At 41.1% G+C, this 21,891-nt stretch overlaps 2 protein-coding genes and 1 long non-coding RNA gene across 12 annotated transcripts; 1 reads left to right on the top strand and 2 right to left on the bottom strand.

The window, feature by feature from the left end:
- The first annotated feature begins 716 nt into the window (after positions 1 to 716).
- On the top strand, positions 717 to 3,553 carry LOC126597142 (vacuolar protein sorting-associated protein 32 homolog 2-like). Its single transcript, XM_050263914.1, has 7 exons — positions 717 to 889; positions 1,054 to 1,164; positions 1,480 to 1,579; positions 2,028 to 2,113; positions 2,266 to 2,357; positions 2,777 to 2,891; positions 3,055 to 3,553. The coding sequence occupies exons 2-7, from the start codon at positions 1,093 to 1,095 to the stop codon at positions 3,244 to 3,246; spliced, it is 657 nt and encodes a 218-aa protein (XP_050119871.1). The 5' UTR covers positions 717 to 889; positions 1,054 to 1,092; the 3' UTR covers positions 3,247 to 3,553.
- A 1,218-nt stretch (positions 3,554 to 4,771) lies between these two features.
- LOC126597148 (uncharacterized) lies at positions 4,772 to 5,690 on the bottom strand. Its single transcript, XR_007614164.1, has 2 exons — positions 5,349 to 5,690; positions 4,772 to 5,066 (listed from the first exon to the last, which is right to left on the bottom strand). It is a non-coding gene; the product is annotated as an uncharacterized LOC126597148 (long non-coding RNA).
- A 2,887-nt stretch (positions 5,691 to 8,577) lies between these two features.
- LOC126596839 (putative disease resistance protein RGA3) lies at positions 8,578 to 15,441 on the bottom strand. 10 transcript variants are annotated; one of them, XM_050263524.1, is made up of 8 exons: positions 14,206 to 15,441; positions 10,709 to 13,667; positions 10,393 to 10,594; positions 10,232 to 10,290; positions 9,945 to 10,084; positions 9,675 to 9,822; positions 9,479 to 9,560; positions 8,578 to 9,145 (listed from the first exon to the last, which is right to left on the bottom strand). In XM_050263524.1, the coding sequence occupies exons 1-3, from the start codon at positions 15,343 to 15,345 to the stop codon at positions 10,539 to 10,541; spliced, it is 4,155 nt and encodes a 1,384-aa protein (XP_050119481.1). In that variant the 5' UTR covers positions 15,346 to 15,441; the 3' UTR covers positions 8,578 to 9,145; positions 9,479 to 9,560; positions 9,675 to 9,822; positions 9,945 to 10,084; positions 10,232 to 10,290; positions 10,393 to 10,538. The 10 variants fall into 10 exon arrangements, with proteins under 10 accessions (XP_050119481.1, XP_050119516.1, XP_050119462.1 ...); XM_050263559.1 differs by having other exon boundaries at positions 10,039 to 10,084; XM_050263505.1 differs by having other exon boundaries at positions 9,675 to 9,850; positions 10,232 to 10,294; positions 10,398 to 10,594.
- Positions 15,442 to 21,891: the final 6,450 nt, after the last annotated feature.

The following is a 21,891-nucleotide window of genomic DNA, read 5'->3' as shown; positions in this document are numbered from 1 at the left end:
CTTAGAGAGTGAAACAAAAATCACATTTGAGTTTTATAAAACATTCTAATAATTAACAAGCATTTCAAGGATGTGACAATAATGTTTATGTTTATATGTATTATAATGTAGGAATTAAGTCAATGATCATACGATAACGATGAGAAAGAAGTTTCGGAATCAATTATTATACAATAAGGAGTTTTACACCTAATATGACTGATCCATTATATTTCGTTAACAAAAAATTTAGGAAGAGAGGAGGTTATCCCATCGTATGACCACATAGTAGAAGTCTTTTTGAGAACTTACTGAGGGATCCAACCCATTTTTTTGTTTTTATGGATCGCCCTCCAAGTTAGATTTCTAACAACAAAACTTGAAACTAGATCTTAATGTGACGAAGATGACGATTTTTACCAACTCAACCTGCATCGTAGGCCACCAATCCACTATTTAGCTTAGAAACATTTCCCACTTCTACTACATTGACAATTACAAGAATCTCCCTCAGTTTAGGTCCTAGATTTACAATTGCAATTTGCAACCCAAACTAATCAGTGTCCACTCCGAAACGACCAACTATTGACTGCAAAACGACACCGTCCCACTAGGCAAATCGCCATCCAGCCGTCCGTCGCACCCATACCGGCCCCACAATCCATCCATCGCGCCACGTGGAAAAGCATAACTCCAATCAACAACGTAGAGGAAAAACTGAGAGAAAAAGGCAAAGCAGCTTCCCTTCTCATTCCAACGCAACACCAACACGCCTAAGCAAATCGGCAGAGCCCTCTCGCCCAGTTTACGCGGGTCTCTCTCTCTCCTCCCCCATCTTCTTCTCCATCAAAGCCCTAACTTCCCCAATCCGATCCGTCGTCTTCCCCCAATTTCCACCGGTGATTTCGAGGTACGCTTACATACCCAAGTTGTACCCGCACGTCTGTATGTTCTGATTGTTTTCCGATGAACGTTGCGATGATTCTTTTGGGTGAAAATTTCGATGATTTGGGTGGGATTAAGGTTTTTCTCGATTTGGTTGCGTTGACGGTTTTTTGATTGTGAATTGTGTAGAAGATCGAGAGGGTTTCATAATCCGCGAAGATTTCAACCATGTTTACCAGGATTTTTGGGAAACCCAGACAGGAAAACAGTGCCCTCACCACCTTAGACAAGTTGAATGAGGTAAAATTTCGATTCATTCGCCGTTATGTGTTGTTTCGCATGGATGGTGTTTGATGAAGTATTTGAATTTGTGTGGTTCCTTGGTGATTCTGTTTGTTTGATTGATTTGGGTTTTGAAAATTTGATAACTTTACTGTGTGTTTCGAACTTTTGGTATATCGATGATTCTTTTTGGGTTTGTGGATAGTTTAGAATTTAGTTTTGGGAGGTTATGGTGCCAAATGAACTGTTTCTTGTGTAGTTCTTTCTGTTTTCTTTGAGTTGGTTGATGCGATTGGATTTCTCTTTGAATATATTTTGGTAAATGTTCGACAGACGCTTGAAATGCTTGAGAAAAAGGAGAAAGTACTGCAAAAGAAGGCTGCTGGAGAAGTTGATAGGGCCAAGGATTTCACCAGAGCAAAGAACAAAAGGGGTATGTTTGCAAAGTGTTTCCATTTTTCTTATGTGAATTTGAATGGTGATTTTCTAATAGTTTCACATTTTGCACATCCGTTTATCCAATAGTTTCACATTTTGCACCTAGATTATGTAGACATGAATATGTCTGCATCCATCTGTTGTTACCAGTGGTTGGGATTTCTTTATCTTTTTGCCACTGGTTTCAGCACCAATTGAACATGTTGGCGCTGTAGACTAGACTCATTATTATCTGTATGTACTAATTCGTTTTATACTCCTTAAAGTTGGCCAAAGATATGAATGCTGATTGTAACCTGATGAGATCTTGTCCATAAGTTGGAAATTTCGGAGGGGCTGGGGATCCCATTGTACGATTTGGATCTAAAACCACAAACAATTTGGCCATGACTTTTGAAATTCTGGTGCTGTGTTGAGTTACAACTTATATTGCTACTTGGCAGCGGCTATACAATGTTTGAAGAGGAAGCGGTTATATGAGCAGCAAATAGAGCAGCTTGGAAATTTCCAGTTGCGTATCCATGATCAGGTAATGATGAGAATGGAATTATATTCCGTCATGCTTTCTATAGTGTTTCAAATGTTGTTGATCGTTTTAATATATTATACTTTCTTTATTTTTTTATTTTTATTTTTATTTTTTGTGTTGATGAATGAGATTTTTCTGTATTGGTGTTGCAGATGATAATGCTAGAAGGTGCAAAAGCCACAACTGAAACTGTAGATGCCTTGAGAACTGGAGCTGCTGCAATGAAGGCAATGCAAAAAGCAACGTAAGTAGCACTATATTATTGATAGAGGGTATTTGCACTTCCACTGGAATTTTGCTCTAATAATATGCTCAAGTCGTTAAGTTTCCTTGTCTACTGATTTTCCATTCTTTGTCAAATGAGCTATCTACATTTTATTTCAGAGGCTGAATATGAAAATATAGTTCAACTGAAAACCTAGTTTCTTTTCTGTAACATATTGAATTGTTTTGTTTGGAATGATCAGTTATAATATTGTTGCCCTGCACTTCTGATCAAAGCTTGATTAGGAGATGCAAATAATTTGAGTGTATAATATTACTCATTGCTTACTTTCTATGTTTTTTTCTTCATTTCCTGTATGCCACATGGCATTTTGGCATCTGAATAATTGAATTACGGGTGTTCCCTGACATAATTGAAATGTGTGTCTTTTGGTACAGGAACATAGATGATGTGGACAAGACTATGGATGAGATTAATGAGCAAACGGAGAACATGAAACAGATACAGGAAGCATTGTCAACTCCAATTGGTGCAGTTGCTGATTTTGATGAGGTTTGCATTCTCGTTTTCATTTTCATTTTCATTTTTTATCCCTTCGATGATTGGTTTTGTAAAGGATATGTGTTTGTTAGCCCTCATGGTTTACCGGTGGGATGGGGTTAAAAGTATCAGTTTGCATACGGCTGCTTAGAAGTTTATACGATTTTATTTGCAGGATGAATTGGAAGCAGAACTTGAAGAGCTGGAAGGTGCAGAGTTGGAGGAACAACTTCTTCAGCCAGCAACACAAGCTCCTGCAGCACCAGTGCAGGTCCCAGCAGGAAGGCAACCAACTCGCCCTGCTCCCCAAAGGCGCACTGAAGAAGAAGATGAATTGGCAGCTTTGCAGGCTGAGATGGCACTTTAAGAGTCGAGGCTGTTTGCAGGTATTCATTCTCCGGTAGGATGAGTCGAGGCTATGTAAAGGATTGGTCTGATTTTATAATGGAGATTTCTGCTCCGATCACACATTCTGGATTTCTGTGTGGCTTCATTATTAAACAGAATGTATATAAAGGTGGCACAAAATGAAACAGTCCCCTTTGAAACTTGTATTCTGCTATTCCTCAGATTTTTCTCTTTTTTTTTTCTTTTAAGTTTACTTTGGGACATTTGTTCAATGTTGTTCTTCGTCTGTCATCCGGCATGCCTTAATCAAATAGCTTGTTCTATTATTGTGTGTTAGTATTACCAAGTCAATAATATGAATTTTCTGTTCTTTTCTTTGCTTTCTCCATTGTATTTGGCCGGAGCTGTTTTTAGGTCAGTATTTCGGGTTCTTCACCGGCGGTTGACTCAAGTCAACGATGGGAAGTAAATACAAGGCCAATAACTTCACCTTCTCTCCCTAGTTTGATGAAGAAAGAGGCATCAGGTTTAATTGTGTACTTTTGTAAAAGTATTCCTGCATTCATTTGCTTGTTTGTGTCTTAATTCACCGTGATTTATACAATCTTGTGGTTTGAAAGGGAAAGTCCAACGGAGTAACATTGGAGTGTGAAAATATTTCTCAAGACAAAAAAGATAGATGAGATTGTGTTTCTGTTTGCAAATCCCATCACATAATAAATCACGCACTGCTTAATAGCATAATGAATGATGTAGGCGTATATATCCCGATTGTAGAGCATATTCTCCCTTGTCGTGATGTAATATTCTAAACATGGAATACCTTAATTGAAACTAAGAAATACAAGTGCAAATAGATTCGGACTCGTTTAAAAGTGTTTTTAAAATGTCGCTTTTAAACAAGACTTTCGTTGCTTTCCCACACCACAAGCAGTAAGTTTCCACATTCTCTAAAGTGGAGTGGTAAACATGTTGTGGTCCTGAATTCAAAAGTACTTACTTTTCCTTCTAAATTGACCAAAAGTAAAAGGATGTTCCCACGTCTTTCCTTTTGGCGACATGAACGTTGATCTTGGTAAGTAGATGGTATTAGACTTACCAAAAGAAAAGGAATTCATTCTCGGTTACGGGATATATGTCTTCTGACCCTTCGAATGTTTAGTGGTAAGGCATATCTCAACAGGTTGTGTCGAGTACTCGACCAATTCTATCAATATCATCAGATTGCTTCGGCTAACAACAAGCTCACCAAATATTCGACGAAATGCTTCAGGGAAAAAATTGAAATTTTACACCCTTCGCGCTCTATTTCTATCTTAAAAACTTGCACTTAACACAAGGACCTCAAGTTTCGAATCTTGATACCACCACTTGTTACAGGTAAGAATCCTTATCTTCCTACTGAGTCGTGAAGTGATTAAAATTGCCCTTTAGCTCAAGTCAATAATTTCAATAATTACTAAAAAAAAATGTGTGTGTGTGTGTGTGTGTGAGAGAGATCATGTTAACAGAGGATAAGAGAAGAAAAATGGTGAATCTTGATATTGAAAGAATTAGGGATTTTGATAAAAATGGTAGCAACAAATGAACAAGAACATAGCTTAGCTAGCTAGCAAAAGCCTAGCAAGAAGAAGATGCAACAACAATTCCCTTCACATGTTTCTTGAAGAATTAATCTCTCTCTCTCTCTCTCTCTCTCTCTCTCTCTCTCTCTCTCTATAAAATCATCCATCTTGATTTCTCCAAAAATGCTCATCCAGATTCATCAGTGAATAATGTAGGTGAGAAGCAATGCCAATACCATCAACCCATAAGCAATTCCTTGATCCACAGCCACCCCTGCATACCAAAACACCACATCCATCAACCACATGACATAAAAAGAAAGACAACCACATGACATAAAAAGAAAGACAGCAGACGCGGGTTAAGCCAGTTGGTTAGCGTCAACACCCGCATTAGGTTAGAGCATTTAAACTATCGCATTGGGAATTGAAAATCATTTCCGCACACATTTTTTCTCTGTCTGCAACCCTATTTAGTTTCTGCAGAAAGAGAAAACCGTGTGCGGAAATCATTTCTCCATCGCATCTTAAAGAGAGAGGGGGGGGAGAAAATAACCATCACTTGTTGGGGCAGGAGCAGGAGCAAGGCTTTGAGCATTGATGGAAGGGAGAAGGAGAGAGATAACAAGGGCAAAAACTGCCATCACAAAGAATTGAACCTTCAACATCTCCATTTTCTTTTCTTTTCTTTTCTAAAAGCTGTAAAATTTTCTCACTTCCCAAACAGCTTTCTCTCTCTCGCCCCCCAAGCGGCCCCAATGGGATTTCTCTTCTCCAATTCAAGCTTTCAGCCAAATGAGGGTGGCGGTCAATCTCTCAGGGTTCGATTTATATACAGAAGAATCTCATACGACAACCCTAAAAGCCTAAAACGACAGTCGGACTAAGGAGAATCTTTCCGCAAAGGAAACGGCCACTCTGGCTTATAATTACAGCCAACCTCCCACCCCAAATCCTACGCTCTGGAGGGCCTCCACGTGGACGGGCGAGATTGCATGCACGTTCAAACTCCAGGTATTGTCGAGCTGTGGTGCTGTGGGCCTCCACCAATGAGTTGGGATTCCTTCTTCTGTGTACCTCCCACATGCAACTCAATCCTTAACTGGAATGGTGACTCCACCCCGACATGGTTATTTGTTTCTTTTAGTATGTTTCGGGTTTATCTTATATTCAGAGATTTCGTGTCGTTAGATCAAAGATGGAATGATATAATGAGAAAGTTTTTTTTTTAATTTTATTATTATTAAGGGAAAAATAAACGTTTGAAACTATTACAAAAATTTAGAAAAAGGAAAATTTCAAATTCGAGGCTTAAGTGGTAATTCAATGCTTTATTCATTGAAATTTTTTACCACATATAAATAGACAAGGCTTTAACAATTAAAAAATTTTGTGTATGAAATACACCGAAATATTGTCGTCGGGTGATGCTTTTTTTGTAGATTACATGCGAATCAACTCTCTAAGAAAAATAGAGCACACCAATACAACTAGGTCTCATTTCTATTAGATAGATGGTTCTCGTGATATACAAAGTGTGATCTTCCTAACGTTTTCCTTTTATCGTTTATTATTTTTTAAATATTTTTTCTGGATAAATAAATATTCTAGAAAATGATTGAGCCGAAGGTGTGTTTTTTTATTGTTTTTTAGACACATCATAAAACAAGATAACTGACACATATCCAACTAGGCAAGGCAACAACTATTCAGTTTGTGTTGGATTTCAAAGCATGCGTTGGAGAGAACAGAATACACAGATTTGAACTTTGTACAGTGTGATTTTATGATTTTGTATTGACAACGAAAGGTCAGAATGTTCCTCTTTTACTTTGTCATAAACATTGATTAAATGACATGTTACAAGTAAGTTGATCCATCTGTGCATTGTATAGTTTATGCAACTATACTCATTCAAAGTATTCAATTGCTAATCACGGTACATTATTTTGACGATGAAATGGATTTATGCACATTAAAGCATCACCCCTATCAATAGTGCGCTTGGAGGAGTGCATGATGATTATATTGTGTTATTGAGATTCATGCGTCGAGTTATGAAAAGAATTTGTGCATCATGCGCTTTAAGTATGACAAGTTTAAATCCTCTCCGGACCTTAGTGTATGGAGCCAAATGACCAAAAAATCTGGCATTTGATTTATGTCAAAGAAAAATGGAAGTCATTGATTTGTGTGAGATGGGGCAACGGAATGAATGGTGAACGTCATACTCAATTTGTGTGGTCCGAATTTACTGATCTTTAGGCTTCAGAAAGTGAGATCCATAGTGGATCTGTTCTCAAGTATGATCACGTCATGTGTTTCATGTGACATTAATGTAATAGAGGTTAACATTGCAACTAAAAGTGACATATGGTATGTGAGTGGGAATTATAAAAAATGGGGTATATAAGCAGGTTCAATTCATGCTAAACATGAGATAGTTTTATGTAATTAACCATTCTCTTTTATATAAATATATTTTATTGTAATTTTAAGAGCAAATTTATATAGATTGTAAGTTTGTAAGAACAAATAATAGATGTATTTTAATTGTAATAGTAATTTTAATTGCAAAATGACATGTTTACTTGTTAGGATGCATGTGATCCAATATTTTAGTGGATAGTATGTTGAGTTTCCACCAATTCTTTTGGGGTTCGCAAATCTTCTTTCTTTAAATTATTGTAATAATTTCAAACTCTCTTCCTCTTCTTAATAATAATTATTTAAAAAATATATATTTTATTTATTAGGAAGAACATATGGATGAAACACTACACAAAATTAAGTATCAATAAGACGTAGTTTTAAAAAACGAGTGAGGATCCTCGCCGGATCATCTTTGTGAGGATTCGGGAAATCCTCAAATTACATCTGCTCATCATACATTGTGCGGTCAGAAATCATTGTAATTTTTTTATTTAAAATTGAATATAAACAGTATTTAACGAAAACTGACCATACGATGCACGATGAACGTATGTGATTGGAGGATCCCCGAGATCCTCACAAAAAAGATCCGGCGAGGATCCTCTCTCTTAAAGAACGTGACAACATTTATCATAGTAATAAAAGTTGAATATCAGAGTGCGCAACGAACGAGATTAACAAAAAATAAGAATATTATTAAACAACTGAGAATGCCAGAACAGCTACAAAACCTTAAGATACTACATTGTGAATCACTTGATCCTCAAACAAAATTACAAGCTCTATTTATAGAGCAATAAACCTAAGAAACCCTAATGCTTAAATGCCAAAAACACCCAACTACAAAATCAAATCAAATCTCTAATTAATTTCCTAAATAAACCAAATAAATTTCAACAATAAAAAGGCCTTAGAATGCGAAAACAGTTCCTTCCTAGTAATGATTAGTGGAAATTTGGCTTGCTTGTTTGTACGGTACGATATTCGATCTGTCATCTCCATTCTTCAAATGGAGAGAGTGCTTGATAATCTACATCCAAAAGAAGTATTCCAATCTGCATCTGAAATTTGTAATACAAATATCAAGGGAAAGACAGAAACCAGGAAACCAGATGGCGCGAGCTTCAAATGGGGGGGCTGGGCGACCCCAAGTCAACAAGCACATTGTTTTGCGGGGGTCGGGAGAACGTCTACTCTTATTTTGTAAAGATATTGTTTTCACGGCTCAAATTTGTGATCTTTCAATCGCAAATGAGTTGTTTTCAAGGCTCGCCCTATGGTGGACCTTCAAATACTAATAAAAATTCAAAATTGATCAGTGGTTAAATCATATACAAAATTCACCCTTAAACTCTACCAAAAAGTATTACCTTTTATAAAAACAAAACGTCAGAATATTTACATATACAAATCAAATATATTAATATGAAATGGTTTATAGCAAAAATTGGAACAAACAATGCGAGTAATATGAAAAGATGTCAACTCTAACACTTAAGACTTTCTAGGAAATTATTGAAAATACCCTAAAATCTTAAGATGCTGATTTAACGTGGTAACGATAGAATTTGGCCTACAAATCCCATACATCACAGCAAAGTGGTGGGTTGGATTTGTGACGTTCTTTTTGAAATGCCGGTTCAATACATAAATGTCATGATGAATTTAACGATGACAACCAGAATTCTCCTTTAGAGAAGCATGGGCAAGTTCATGAGCCACAGTTTAATTACAGCTCAGGGGCAGAAGGTTTAGCTTCCTCCAACTGATCATGTCCCTCCTACTCAAATCTTCCTCCTAACAAGTGAGACGACGAATAATTTCGTCCGCATCCAAGGCCATCTTGAGCCCTTCCTCCGACACCGAAGTTTCAGTAGCGTGGGGCGAGAACCATTCTGTGACAGATAAGGACCTAGAAAGCTGCAGATGAAAACAAACAAAACTTAAAGTAGAAAAAAAATTAACACAACATTTCTTGGGAAAATTATATATCCCCATATGTTAAGGATCGAAGGTAATAAACCTCGTAATACATCCCATACACATATACCAAAATGATTTCTAGGAATAATTGTATATATTCTCCGTATTAGTAACTTAGTAAGTGACCTTATGAATTCACAAAAAAATGTATGATATGAATAATATATATGATTATTAGGGTATCTCTCATCGATTACTATCATCTTGTATCTGCATGATCTCCAATAGCAATGAGTAAATAATGATGCAGGGGAAAGCGAACTGAAGTACCTGGATCGAGTTTGCACCTATTGCAGGTCACTTGATGTTCCGATTGATTGAGATCCTTCTGATAACCAACAAATTATGCCAACTGAAGCATGAAAAACGACGTTTGGTCAGTAATATGAAGAAAAAGATAAATTTGAGGGACAGGAATTGAACAAACATGAATAATTTGATTTGAGAAAACAGTTGCCTTCAATACTTTGGGTTTGAGAAATCTTGGGCTGTTGTGGGCCAGTTGGCTCATCTTTCCTTGAGACGGACAATTACGAATCACTTGCTCATGTAATTTGGTGAGACGCTGCATAGCTTCAACCATGAGCAGATTATCGCAGTCCTCAATGGTGCACCTTGAAGCAAGTAGGATTTGAAAGTAATCTTGATCAACGGAGATTTTTGTTCAAAACTGAAGAAAAGAAGGATAGCATCGAAACAAACAAATACTGAATAATTGATACGAGAAAATAATTACCTTTAGACGGGCAGAGTTCAATCTCTAGCCCTCTCAATTTAGTAAGGTGTTGCATAAGCTTCGACGGTAGTTAGATACATCACATTGTACCAACCTCGTCATATGCAGCAAAGTCAGAGATGCAAGGTTATCCAGCCACTCTGGAAAGCAAAAAAAATAAAATCCACTCCTTTAAAATCTACCATCCGTATTCCATGCAAATACTTCAGAAGTAAAAGCATAATCAACACAAGATTTCAAGAAGAAAAAAAAAAGTTAAATATCTCAAATGATAAGGATTGAAGTACCTGGACAACGTTTGGTCTTAAATATTACGCATCACTTGTTGTTCCAATTGAGTAAATGTCTTTCTGAAAACCACGTAAGAAATTATATAATAGACTCCATCAGTGAAACAACATTGGAGCTGCATACATCAAAAGAGAAGAGGAGGTGGTGGTATGAAAACCTTACTTTTGCTTAAATGTGAAACTTGAAACGATAAGCATGAGTAAATCTTGCACACCATCTCGACAGGCACTACTCGCCAATGCAGATATTCCTCTTTAAAGATTAAAAGCATGAATATCCAACCATGCGAGATTGTTGAGGCGTCTAATGGGTCGAATTGGAATCTTCCGAGTGATTATCCGATTCGTCATGCGAGTAAACTAGTCAAGAAATATGTTCAATTAATACTTAATACAGCAGAAAACAAAAAGTGAGCAAAGAGAATTGAACAAATTATACATGAATAGCTGAATTGGAGAAAAAAAAAATATTACCACTGCTACTTGTAATGTGGGAAATCTTTGGCCATTCCGGGCCGCAGTTCTTGTCGCATCTTTCCATCAAACGGGGACACGAATCAATCTCTAGGTCTTGTAATTTGGTTAAACGTTTCATAGCTTCGACAGTAGGCAGATACATCAGATTCTTACAATCACGAATTTGCAACTGTGTAAGAGATGTAAGTTTGCCCAACCACTCTGGAAGAGCCTCCACTCCATCAAAACCATAAATGGACAAACATGTTAGAGCAGTTAGGTCTTGAATTTGTTGAGGTAAAGACTTGAGCTTTGGCCATCCCAACAACTCTAATTTTTCAAGTTGTGATGGAACTTGAAAATCCGGGAAAGAAACTAGCTCCTCCCAGTACGCACCGATCGACATCTCTCCCAAACTAGATAGAGACTGCAGCCCCTTGGGAAAATATTGTAATTTCCCACAATCTGACAATTTTAAAGAGCAAAGGGATTGCAAGGTGGACACATCTTGATCTGCCAGAGATATCAAATTGTGGCAACCTATGACAGACAAAGTGGCAAGAGAAGTGCAGGATGCGATCCCATTTGGTATACTGGTTAATCCACCACATTTCTCAATATGCAACTGACGAAGGGATTTGAGGTTGCCTAAACCAGGAACAGCCTCTAGATTAGGGCAACTCTTGATACTCAGATCTTCAAGAGAGACAGGGGTTTGTATCCCATGACCCGACAAAGTCCTCAAATTGGGACAATCCTCGATAAACAGTTTGCGGAGACTAGTACAGGAATGAAGTCCACTCAGTATACTTGTGAATCCATTGCATTCTTTAATTTCCAAAACACGGAGGCATGTGCAACCATTTAACGACAACTCGTCCTCGTCCTCCTCTTCAGCCTCCTCCATGAGTGCAGTACATCTTTCAATAACTAATTTGCGGAGGGAAGGCAGACTATGAATTGAAATGCAGCTTAACTTTGGGCAACCAAATATGTTCAACTCCTGAAGAGAATGGGATGGTGAAATTGGAATGAATGTTAGACTGGGGCAATTTGCAATCTCCAACGTCTCAAGGGAGTTGCAATTTTCCAACCCAAAAGACAAGTTTGACAGTTTCTCACAGTACTCAATTTTCAATTCACGGAGACATGGTATGCCGTGTGTAATTGGAGTCAACTCTAAAAGACTAGGACAGCGCCGTATGATAAGCTTCTCAAGGAGAGGGAGCGTGTGTGGTGCATCAGATAAATCCCTCATCTTTTCACAATATTCGATTACCAGTGACCTCAGATTGTGGTTCTTTTCCACCACCCCTGCCGGCAGACAAGTAAGCTCCTTAATACCATATATTTCGACAGAAGCGAGAGTGGTTACTTGACTGCATATATTTTCTATTGGCAAGCTGTTATCAACAGCGAATATTTCCAACTCCCGGAGAGACGGAAACTCAGTGGGAGCATTTCCCAATTCCATACAATTCCTAAGAGTCAACTCCTCAAGGCAGGGAAACACTACCTCAACAACCGGTTCCTTCCATTCACTTAGAGCTGGGCAATTCTCAATTCTCAAGCTTTTCAATGCTGGAAACACAGTCACCCTGGACGTCTGATTCCTTCTTCTGCTGGTTGTAGCCACCCCATCATTCTTAACATAGTTGTAACCATAAAACTCGACTCCCACACATTTAATCTTATCCATACCATAAAAAAGAACACTTCTAAGATTTGGTAAGTGGCCGAGTGTTGGGACTTCTTCACAATCTGTGCAATTATATAGCTCAATCTCTGTTAAATTGACTGGCAACAAATCACCCGTCATCCATGATGCAAATTTGGTACCCTTGAAGTTCAAAATCTTTAAGCTTTCTAACTTCGGTGGCGGTTGGAGCCCTTCTAGTATATCCCGGTCATGCTGATTCGCGTTTCTTGCCCTGGAAAACCCCCAACGAAGTTCCAACCTTTGGATGTTTGCTTTTCCCACTAAATTTGCTTTCTGTGCTTCCTCCTTGTCCCTCACACATCCCAATGATCTAAGAATAAGTTTTCCCTTCAATTGGTTTAACCCACCCAGCTCATCAATTCCATGACATCTCGCCTTATCCAACGTAAAGGAAGATAATGTTTGCAGATCAGTCAATCTTCTCATCCCAAATGGAACTTTCCTAACCTTATCGAAATACACATGTCTCAAGTTGATCAAATTTTCCATTTCTGTTGGAAACGTTTTAAGAAAGTTTGTTCCACACATTCTTAACGTCTGAAGGTTATAGAGCTTGCCAGTAGATTTTGGGAGTTTTTTTATTTTAGTCCCAGAAATGTTCAGATACCTCATGTGTCTTAGATCACCAATTGAACTAGGCAACTCCTCAATTTTTGCCCTGTATAAATTCAACATCCGCAAACCTGTAAACCTTTGTAAGATGCTACTAGGGACCTTGCCATCAACAAACAATGACCGCAATCTTCTAACACTCCCTTGTGGAATTCTTTCAAGTGTAGTGGAAGAAATCCTTGCAACATGCTGAATCTCGACTGTATCATCCATCTCATTGAGGTCTGAGGTCAAGCTTTCAGATTTAAATACTTCTTCTGCAAAATCATGCACTAAATCGTGCATCTTGCATTTGGTAACCATTCCATACTCATCTTTTATAGCATCTTGAAATAAGGAGTTTTGCAGTAGAATATTAAAATATTCATTCCCTATATCCTCCATATTTTTCGTGGGAGAAGTATGGAGAAACCCTTGTGCCATCCAAAGCTCGATCAAGTTATCCCTTTCAATTTCACAATCTTTCATAAACATTGAGCAATATGCAAAACACTGCTTCAAAGACGGAGATTTCAAATTATCAAAACTCAACTTTAATACCGACATGATTCTATCCTCTGCTTTTGGTAATTCCCATATTTTATTGTGTTGAATTGAGAGCCATTCTTGTGTGCTATTTCTAGAACGCATCATGCTTCCTAAAACCTGGTGGTACATTAGTTATAGTTTCCGTATTTTATAAAAAATATAACAACTGAATTAGCAAAATAAATAACGGAAAAAAAAATTAACAGTTGATTAAAGTTCCGCTAATAATCTTAGAAAAATGGCTAAATTAATCTTAACTTTATTTACAATTTTTGTTATTAGAACTCTTCTCAAACTCTTGATTGAGAAATATACTTCGATAGAATTTTTCACAAATTTTCAATTAAAAATATAGCTTTTTTCACTCATTCACTAAATCGACTAAATAGAACTAGAATAAAAAAGATCGTACTCAGTGCACAAGGCTCCCGCTTTACGCAGGGTCTGGGAGAGGTGAATGTCAGCTAGCCTTACCCCATTTTATGGAGAGGCTGCTCCCAAGTCTCGAACCCGAGACCTACCGCTCATGGGCGAAAACACTTGCCATCGTACCAAGTGCGACCTCTTAAATAGAACTAGAATATAACAAATAAATTCACAGATAAATATTACAAGAGAACATGCTGCAAATTTTTGATAATATATTAATGCATACCTTTGCCACCAATGGTACACCAGCACACTTTTCAGCGATCGCCCTTCCAATGATTTCACGAGCTGAATCTAGGGTGGAACTACCATCTGGAAAAGCTTCACCCTTTAAAATGGACCAACAATCCTCTACTGATAGAATCCCCAAACAACATCGCGGCAGCGTCTCTGTGATCGATGCAGTTTCGGCACTGCGGGTAGTAACAATGACAATGCTCCCGGGAGCAGAATTGAGTTTTAACAAACAACTCATCAAGCTGCTCCATAAAGTCTCATCTTCATTCCAAACATCATCGAGTATCAACATATATCTCTTCCCAATCAATGTTTTTCTGAGAGTATTAAGCAATGCTTCCTGACTTTTAAATCCAGTCTTGTCCGAGTTAAGCGATTCGAGCATCCTATCTAGAATCAAATTAACGTCAAAGGTGTTAGATACACACACCCACAGTTTTTCATCAAAATGTCTACCAATAGCATCTTCATTGAATAATGATTTTGCCAAAGTCGTCTTTCCAAGTCCAGCCATTCCCACGATCGCCATAACCGAAAGGTTATTTTCTTGATTCGTGGACTCGATCAAGGTTGCAATTATACCTGACACAATCTCCTCCCTTCCAATGATCTTTTCATCATCACCAAAGCTTGAGACAGTTTCTCTGTTCCCCATACCTGGGGTGGTTACATCTACTCTCCTTGCAACTAAGTGAATCAGAGATGCATCACTCTTCAGAACCGCCAGAGACGCATTGATGTTCTTAATCTTGTGTGCCATTTCTTGACGAAACAAAATGGGATTGGAGAGAGAAAGGAAGTTGAGTACCTTATTCTTCAAATGGTTTTGAAGCTCTTCTTTACGCCGGAGAACTTCGTAGTTGATTTCCTCCAAGACGTCATCGGCATCATGAGCTACGTCTTTTAGTTTCTTGACCCACTGTCTAACTGCCATGCCCCGATCCTGTGGTTGGTAGGCAACATCGCCTAAGTACTCTTGAATTGCCATTATTGATTGACGAAGCTCAGTTAGTTCCGTTTTGAATCCTCGAAAAAGACCGATTTCTTGAGCAGCAAGTGAACCCACCTTCCTTAGTATTCCCTCCAACGGATAAGTATAGAGAACCTCTAACAGCTTTCCACCTTCCATAGTCGCGCGATCGCTACACAGAGATGAGAGGATTACAGAGAATGGAAAGATAGCTAATAGTTAGTAGTTGAATCACAGATATTTGATGATAGGACAAGACCCCACGAGACTTTTTTGAGACTTTTGTATATGGCTGGAATTAAAGGGAGAGGTGCTGTCCACTCATCTTTTTACTGTTTATATACCTTTTGTTATAATTTTCTTTATTTTATCTGATCCGACGATCGAAAATTAAAAAAGTGTCAGAAGTAAAAAGGAGTGTGGGAATATCACACCCCTAAAGACCCCACAAGACTTTTCTAGGGATAAAGATTGTCTGCCCTCCAATTCCAATGCCTTATATGTGTTCTTTTTTTTATGTGATCACGTTTAAATCACATCAACATTTTATATTACTATTCATTTTTATCTTATTATATCTATAAAAAATAATATAAAATATTAACGTGACTTAACTGTGACCACACAAAACAAGAAGGCACGGAAGGACACCGGAAATGGAGGGCAGACAATCCTCCTCCCTTTTCTATATGGCTGGAATTTACTGACCCTTTTAGTTGGCCCAATAGTATCATGACACATGTTATTTTAAAACAAATTAAATATACTCACTATTCTTGTAACCAAACGTCCTGAAACACTCACTCTCTTCCGTGACTGTTCATCTTCTAACCCATCGTCGCCGTTGAAGAGCATGAGAGAGTGGGGTTGGCTTTGGGGTCAACGGAAAAGAGAAAGATTGGTAATGGCTCGCCGGAGAAGAGGAAACATGTTGGTAATGAGAGAGGCGAGTGGGTGGAGAGGGGACGGGGGTGGGTCTGACGGCAGCCACGGTAGATTTGCCATGGCAGCACCAAATCAAGGGAGGAAGGAAGGAGATGGATCGGTGTGTTTAAAGGATGGTGGATTGGGCGACTCTGGGTGGTGGTAGTGGGAAAAGATGGTGGATTGGGATGGACGGCTGGGTAGTGTTTCACTGAGGAAGAAGACATGTGTTTGGATAGCAGAATAACACATGTTTGGCTAGAAGAATAACGGCTGATTGGTTATATGTTAAATCAACATGTGTCGTTATTTAATTGTTCTACGTAATAAAATCAGTATATTGGGTACCTCCCAGTGGATCAGGATCCTCTCCTTATCTTAAAAAACTAAGTTGTCGCCGTTGAAATTCAACGGTTACAAATAGGAGAATCCTCTAAAAATTAGAATAATTGTAATCGTTTGATCAAATTTCAATAATTACGATTGCCTGCTCAGCAGATTCAGTTTTCAAGGATCAGGAGAGGATCCTTTTATGTGACAGAATGCAATATATCAATTGCCAGCTTATCTCTATGTAATTTGATTCATTTATTTATTTATTTTTTTGTCTTTAAAAATAGGTCAACATTGACTGAAAGAGAGAGAACAATGGCATGTTTCTGCGTGCGGCCGCCCGGACAAGACAAGCCAAATAATCCAAGGGGCGCCACCCTTCCAGCGTTTATAAGTGTATTGCTCTGTTTAATGTTTAATATATATTTGTCTTCAAAAAATTCGTTACCCATTCAATAGACATCACAAGTTTGCTAGAGATGTCATTACATTAGATGTTTCTGGATGATACTTTTTATATAATAATGTAACTAACAACTATAAAGTCTTTCAATCATGATTAAGAAACTCAACGATTTTTAACTTAATTAAGAAAGTGAACAATTTCGATGAGATTTGATTTATTTTAGAACACCTATACTGTTTGGCATGGATGCCAGGGTGTCCATAACAGTGGATGATTATAATCTTCATTCTTTCTTCTATATTTTTTTCCCCTCATACCTACTAATTTGACCTTAACCATAAACACAATTTGAGTTTAGAATATTATAAGCAAAGCTGTGGGAAATTATAAAGATGCAGCCTTTTAGGTTCCACCTTTTCTGCCTTTTAGACTTTGGATTTGTAGTTGCGTTTCTTACTATCTTTCTGCTTGTCGCCTCGGCATGAAGATTATGGCTTTCATGTGCTATTTATCTATTAAATTAATCACTAATTGCTACATCTTGAGTTTTCTTTTGTTTGTCTATTTATGCCAGTCGCGCACACTGGTTTAAATTAAGAATGTGCTATTCAAAATCATTTTTTACTATTGTTGACCCTAGAAATTACAAAGCCTACGTGGCGCGCAGGCCGAATATATTCTAAGCTAACTACGTCCTTCGGTGATTGCGGGGCGTGCCAACTCGTCGGCCGAGGCTCGGCCGAGGAGTAAATTTGATGATGCTGCGTTGGGTCGCGCTACTGACTTCTGCGTCTTGCGATTGCGGCCGAGAAATGAACGCGTCTCGGCCTCTTGGGTTCTCGAGCCTGAAGACAAGGCTGCTATTTCTTACAAAGTTCACGAACCGAATTCGGCTTACAATGTGCCGAATGTAATAACTGTAACACCTCACCTCGCCGAGAAGGCTAATGAGATGACCTCGACCAACAAGGATTCGAAAACCCTTCTCGACCGAGACTTGGATAGGCAGTCGACCGTTCTCGCCGCAGTGCTGTTGATGCCAACGGAAGATACTGCGAGACTGACCGACTCTACGGTGACAGAGCTATCTATGCCGACTTAAGATATCACCGGTTGCTTCCACAGTGCTGTTGATGCCAACGGAAGATGTGTCAGCGAAAAAGGAAAAGAAAAAGATCTCAAGTTGTGAGAGTTTGCGCAGGGCAATTTTTGTGTTAATTTGCAGGGGACTTTTCCATTGCTGAATGTCTTGTATTTATAGTAGCAGAACACCGAGCCCAAGTTCCAATCCTATTCGAACTAGGTTGCCCTCTCCGGATTAACATTATCTCGATCAGTCCTATCTCTGCTAGGACTACGAATCTAGTCCTTAACTGAGCCGGATTCGCCTTCTAGTTTTACTGATCTCGTCAAGGGTCCCTATTGTATTAGGACTCGACTTGCACTCTGATTTAACTGACCTAGGCTTGGAAGCCCATGAGCTGAACGCCCCATGACCATCTCGCCGTACGTCTTCCCGGGCCGAAAGTGATTCCTCCCTCGGCCCAAACTGTTATTTTGGGCCCAAACATTGCCCCCCCGCTTCTGAGGTCCTCGACCTGAAACCTTCGGCCGAGTTTCGGCCTTGAAGAAGCGAATCTACCACTCATGATCCCAATACCCGAGTTCCAAGGCGCATTTATTGAACACGAATCGCACGATCTTGATCTTGCTAAACCACTCGCCACGTGGCATCCTCTAACATGGCCAATCCCCGATAATGACGTCTGAAGCGTGCGCCTGCCCGAACCGTCTTGCCATTATGACCACTATCTCAATCCGCGAGCCAGTACATCAGTCCGTGAGCCTACCTGTCATCGTGCAGGCGTCGAACCGTCTTTCGTCATTAACTTCGCCGTCACACGCGATCGTGCGCCCCCAAAACCTAAAACCGTCGGTCTTCTCAACCGCATTTCCCAAATGTTCATCATGATCAACGATTCCTCCGGTCGATTTTGCCCCTTGTTTTGAATTTCGAACGATTGCTCTTCCCCCCATAACTCTATAAATACCGAAATCCCCTCATTTGTACTTTTACGCTCTCAAACTTACTGAAATCCTCTGCCATTGATTTCTAGTGCATTTCTCCTATTCCAAGTCTTCGTCTTTAAATCCCCAACCCAGACAACCCTTTGACTCCGTGCCTCTTTCACACAATGGCGTCCTTCATCTCCAAGCTTTCCAGGGAATGCGACCAACACCAGAAGATTGTTGATCGGAGCTCGATCAAAACCATCCGGTTTGAAAACGACATGAGCACCCAGTACCAAATCCTGGGTCCTCTCTTCAAGGCTACAATTCCGCCGACTATCATCGGCCTTCTCCAGGAGCACTGCCTAACACCCTTGCTTCAAGGGTTCGAATGGTCGCGATGGGATGCGGCTAAACCCCAGGGCTCCTGGCCCTCGACGACCACATCCTGGGCAGCCTGGGTCGTTCGAATGGAACGACTCTTCGGCGAGCAATGGAAGGCCCTTGGCGTCTACGACGCCATTCTCCTTTCGTCTATGGAAATCTTCCCCGACAAGGAGCTTCTCCAAGCCGCTCTGTGCTTCTGGTGCTCGGCCACCAACACGATGGTCCTTCCTCTGGGTCCCATTGGTCCCACCGTCCTGGATATCACTGCCATTCTGGGGACTTCGGCGACCGGGATCCCTGTCGACGCAACCCTCTCTGGGCATCCGTCGAATATCGACTTGAAAACGCTCTTCGACCGTCGGGCCTTCGAGACCTTGAACCGTGACGGTCATATCCCGTCGAAGGAAGATATTCAGAAGCTCCACAAGAACTTCTGCAATTACAACACCCTCTATCTTCACTTCGCCGGCCGAGGAGAAGAGGACCTGCGAGAGGGAGAGCATGAAGCCTTCCTCTTCTACTGGTACAACAAATACGTTTGTTGCACCAAGTCAAACAAGTGTTTGGTCGAGAACATGCCGGTAGCCGAAGCCCTGGCTAGTGGTCACGTCTTGGCACTGAGTTCCAATATTCTCGCCCAACTTTTCCGCTGCCTGGCCGAGGCGACCCTCCACAAGGTCGACCCACACCAGAATGGTCCTCTCTGGGTCTTCCAGCTCTGGTTGCAGGTATACTTCGCCTCCCTTCGGCCGGCCATAGCTGAATTCTCACCAACAGAGGCGCTTGGACCTCAACTTGCCTCTCGACCGACACCTCCCCATCAAGCCGAAGAGGTATTTCGGTACCTCTTCGCTCTCGACGACTTCTCCAACGACGAGTTCCTAATATGTCGTCGTCGAGACTATCCTTCCTCCATCAGGCTGCCTACCTCCCCATGGAGCGCGGAAGAGAACGCCGATCTTCGTCAGACCTGGGGGTCGTTTGTGCTTGCTCGCGACCTCCCTCTCGGCTGTGATGGGAAACGGTCAGGTTGGGAAGTATATCATCCGAACTTCCTTGCCCGACAGCTCGGCTACCTTCAGGGCTGCCCTATCCCCCTTCTCTCCTTCCGAACGGTCCTAAGCCGTGGACGCGAACCTCGTTCCTCGGAGAATGAGTGTAGAACCGCCGTGAGGGAATTCCAAGAGCACTGCCAAAAATTCCGGCTTCGACCAGCCACCCCAGAAACTTATTGCACCGACACCTTCGGTGAGTGGTGGGAAAATTACACCCAAGAGTTCTTTAGTGCGCCGGTCGAAGATGTGGTGAGCAGACTCTTCGGCGACCGACCTAAGAAGGCCTCGGCCCCTCATACTCAAGGTACCTGTTCCATTTTCCTCATTTCCATCAACCTTGCATATTGATTTGCCTCACTGAATTGTCTTTATCCTTTTAGGTAGTCGGCCTTTGAGAAAGACGGAGGCAGTTGCCGCTGCTACGGCCGGGAAAAAATCGGTCGTGGCCCAAAAGGACAAACCGGCTGGTAGGGCCGTGCTGATCAAACGGCCTCGCCAAGAGGCCGGGCCGGCTATCGAGCCTTCCCCGCCTGCCAAGCGGGTCAAACAACTGGCGAAGAAAGGTGCACGGGAGATCCACGTTATCTCCAGCCACACGACGACTCCCAGTGCTTCCCCTTCTCCCGCCGCCGGCCATTCTGGGGTCAAGAAGCAGCCGGCTTCGGCCATAGAGACGGCCCCAGCGCGGCCTGCCTCTGTGGCCGGCGAATCAGTTGTACCTCCCTCTGTCGAGAAGGCACCTGTCTCACAACAGGCGGCTCCTACGACCGAGGGAACCTCTCCCAAGAATCCAAAGCCCACGGTCTTCGTGTTGGAAGAGAGTGAGGGGAGCGACGAGGTCCCGCTGGCGCGTCGTCCTCATACTCGTCAACAACCTCCTCCGGTATCTGAGATGGCGGTTCAAACCGGCCCCTCCTCGGCTAATCGTGGCAAGCGCACGGTCGAGGAACCGACCCCGGTGGCCGAACCTCTCGTCCCTTCTCAGGACCAGGACGTCCCTGCTTCCACTGAAGCAGCTGCGCCAGTCGGCCCATCGGCAGCCGACCGTGGCAAACGACTGCTCGAGGAACCCGAGGCCACGGCGGAATCGCCGGTCCATCCTCAAGACCAAGGCTTCCACATTCCTCCACAGGAGGTTACCTCGGCTTTTGTAAGTACCTTCAATTTTCCTCTTGATTGCTTTTCTGCTTTAGAATTCTAAACAAGGAAAAACTAAATGTCAGGTGCCTGTACATTCTTTTCACCGTCAATTCTATGCGCCGAAGGGCGTTATCTATATTTCCTGGCCGCCTCAGTGGCCATCAAACGTAGATAACCTCTATCTGCCGCGTGAAGTGAGAAGCAATCTGAGACACTGGGCTCAGCCATTGAGTTCTTTAGGTTCGAGCAACGACCCTGGGGACATGGCCGAGGTCTCCTCTCGGCAGGTTAAAAACGACACCTTCTTGCTATTCTTGTCATGACTTCCTTTAAGCTTAACCTTGTCTATTCGTGCAGGCTTCATGGGAGGTTGAATTCAAGGCTCTCCTCTCCAGCACGACTGCAGAGTCCGGCCCTTCGGCCGCTCCGACTGAGGCTGCTGATCCAAGC

This window comes from Malus sylvestris, chromosome 2 (genome assembly GCF_916048215.2).
Source record: "Malus sylvestris chromosome 2, drMalSylv7.2, whole genome shotgun sequence".
Lineage (NCBI taxonomy): Eukaryota > Viridiplantae > Streptophyta > Magnoliopsida > Rosales > Rosaceae > Malus > Malus sylvestris.
Note: the sequence above shows the minus strand (reverse complement) of the source record. Positions and strands in the feature narration are given on the sequence as shown.

Coding starts and splice junctions, on each gene's coding strand:
- LOC126597142 (XM_050263914.1), top strand. CDS start 1,093: ATGTTTACCAGGATTTTTGGGAAACCCAGACAGGAAAACAGTGCCCTC. Junction 2,358..2,776: donor AAGGCAATGCAAAAAGCAAC/GTAAGTAGCACT, acceptor CTTTTGGTACAG/GAACATAGATGATGTGGACA. Junction 2,892..3,054: donor CAGTTGCTGATTTTGATGAG/GTTTGCATTCTC, acceptor TTTTATTTGCAG/GATGAATTGGAAGCAGAACT.
- LOC126596839 (XM_050263524.1), bottom strand. CDS start 15,345: ATGGAAGGTGGAAAGCTGTTAGAGGTTCTCTATACTTATCCGTTGGAG. Junction 13,668..14,205: donor GTGTACCATTGGTGGCAAAG/GTATGCATTAAT, acceptor ATGTACCACCAG/GTTTTAGGAAGCATGATGCG. Junction 10,595..10,708: donor CCACATTACAAGTAGCAGTG/GTAATATTTTTT, acceptor TTTCTTGACTAG/TTTACTCGCATGACGAATCG.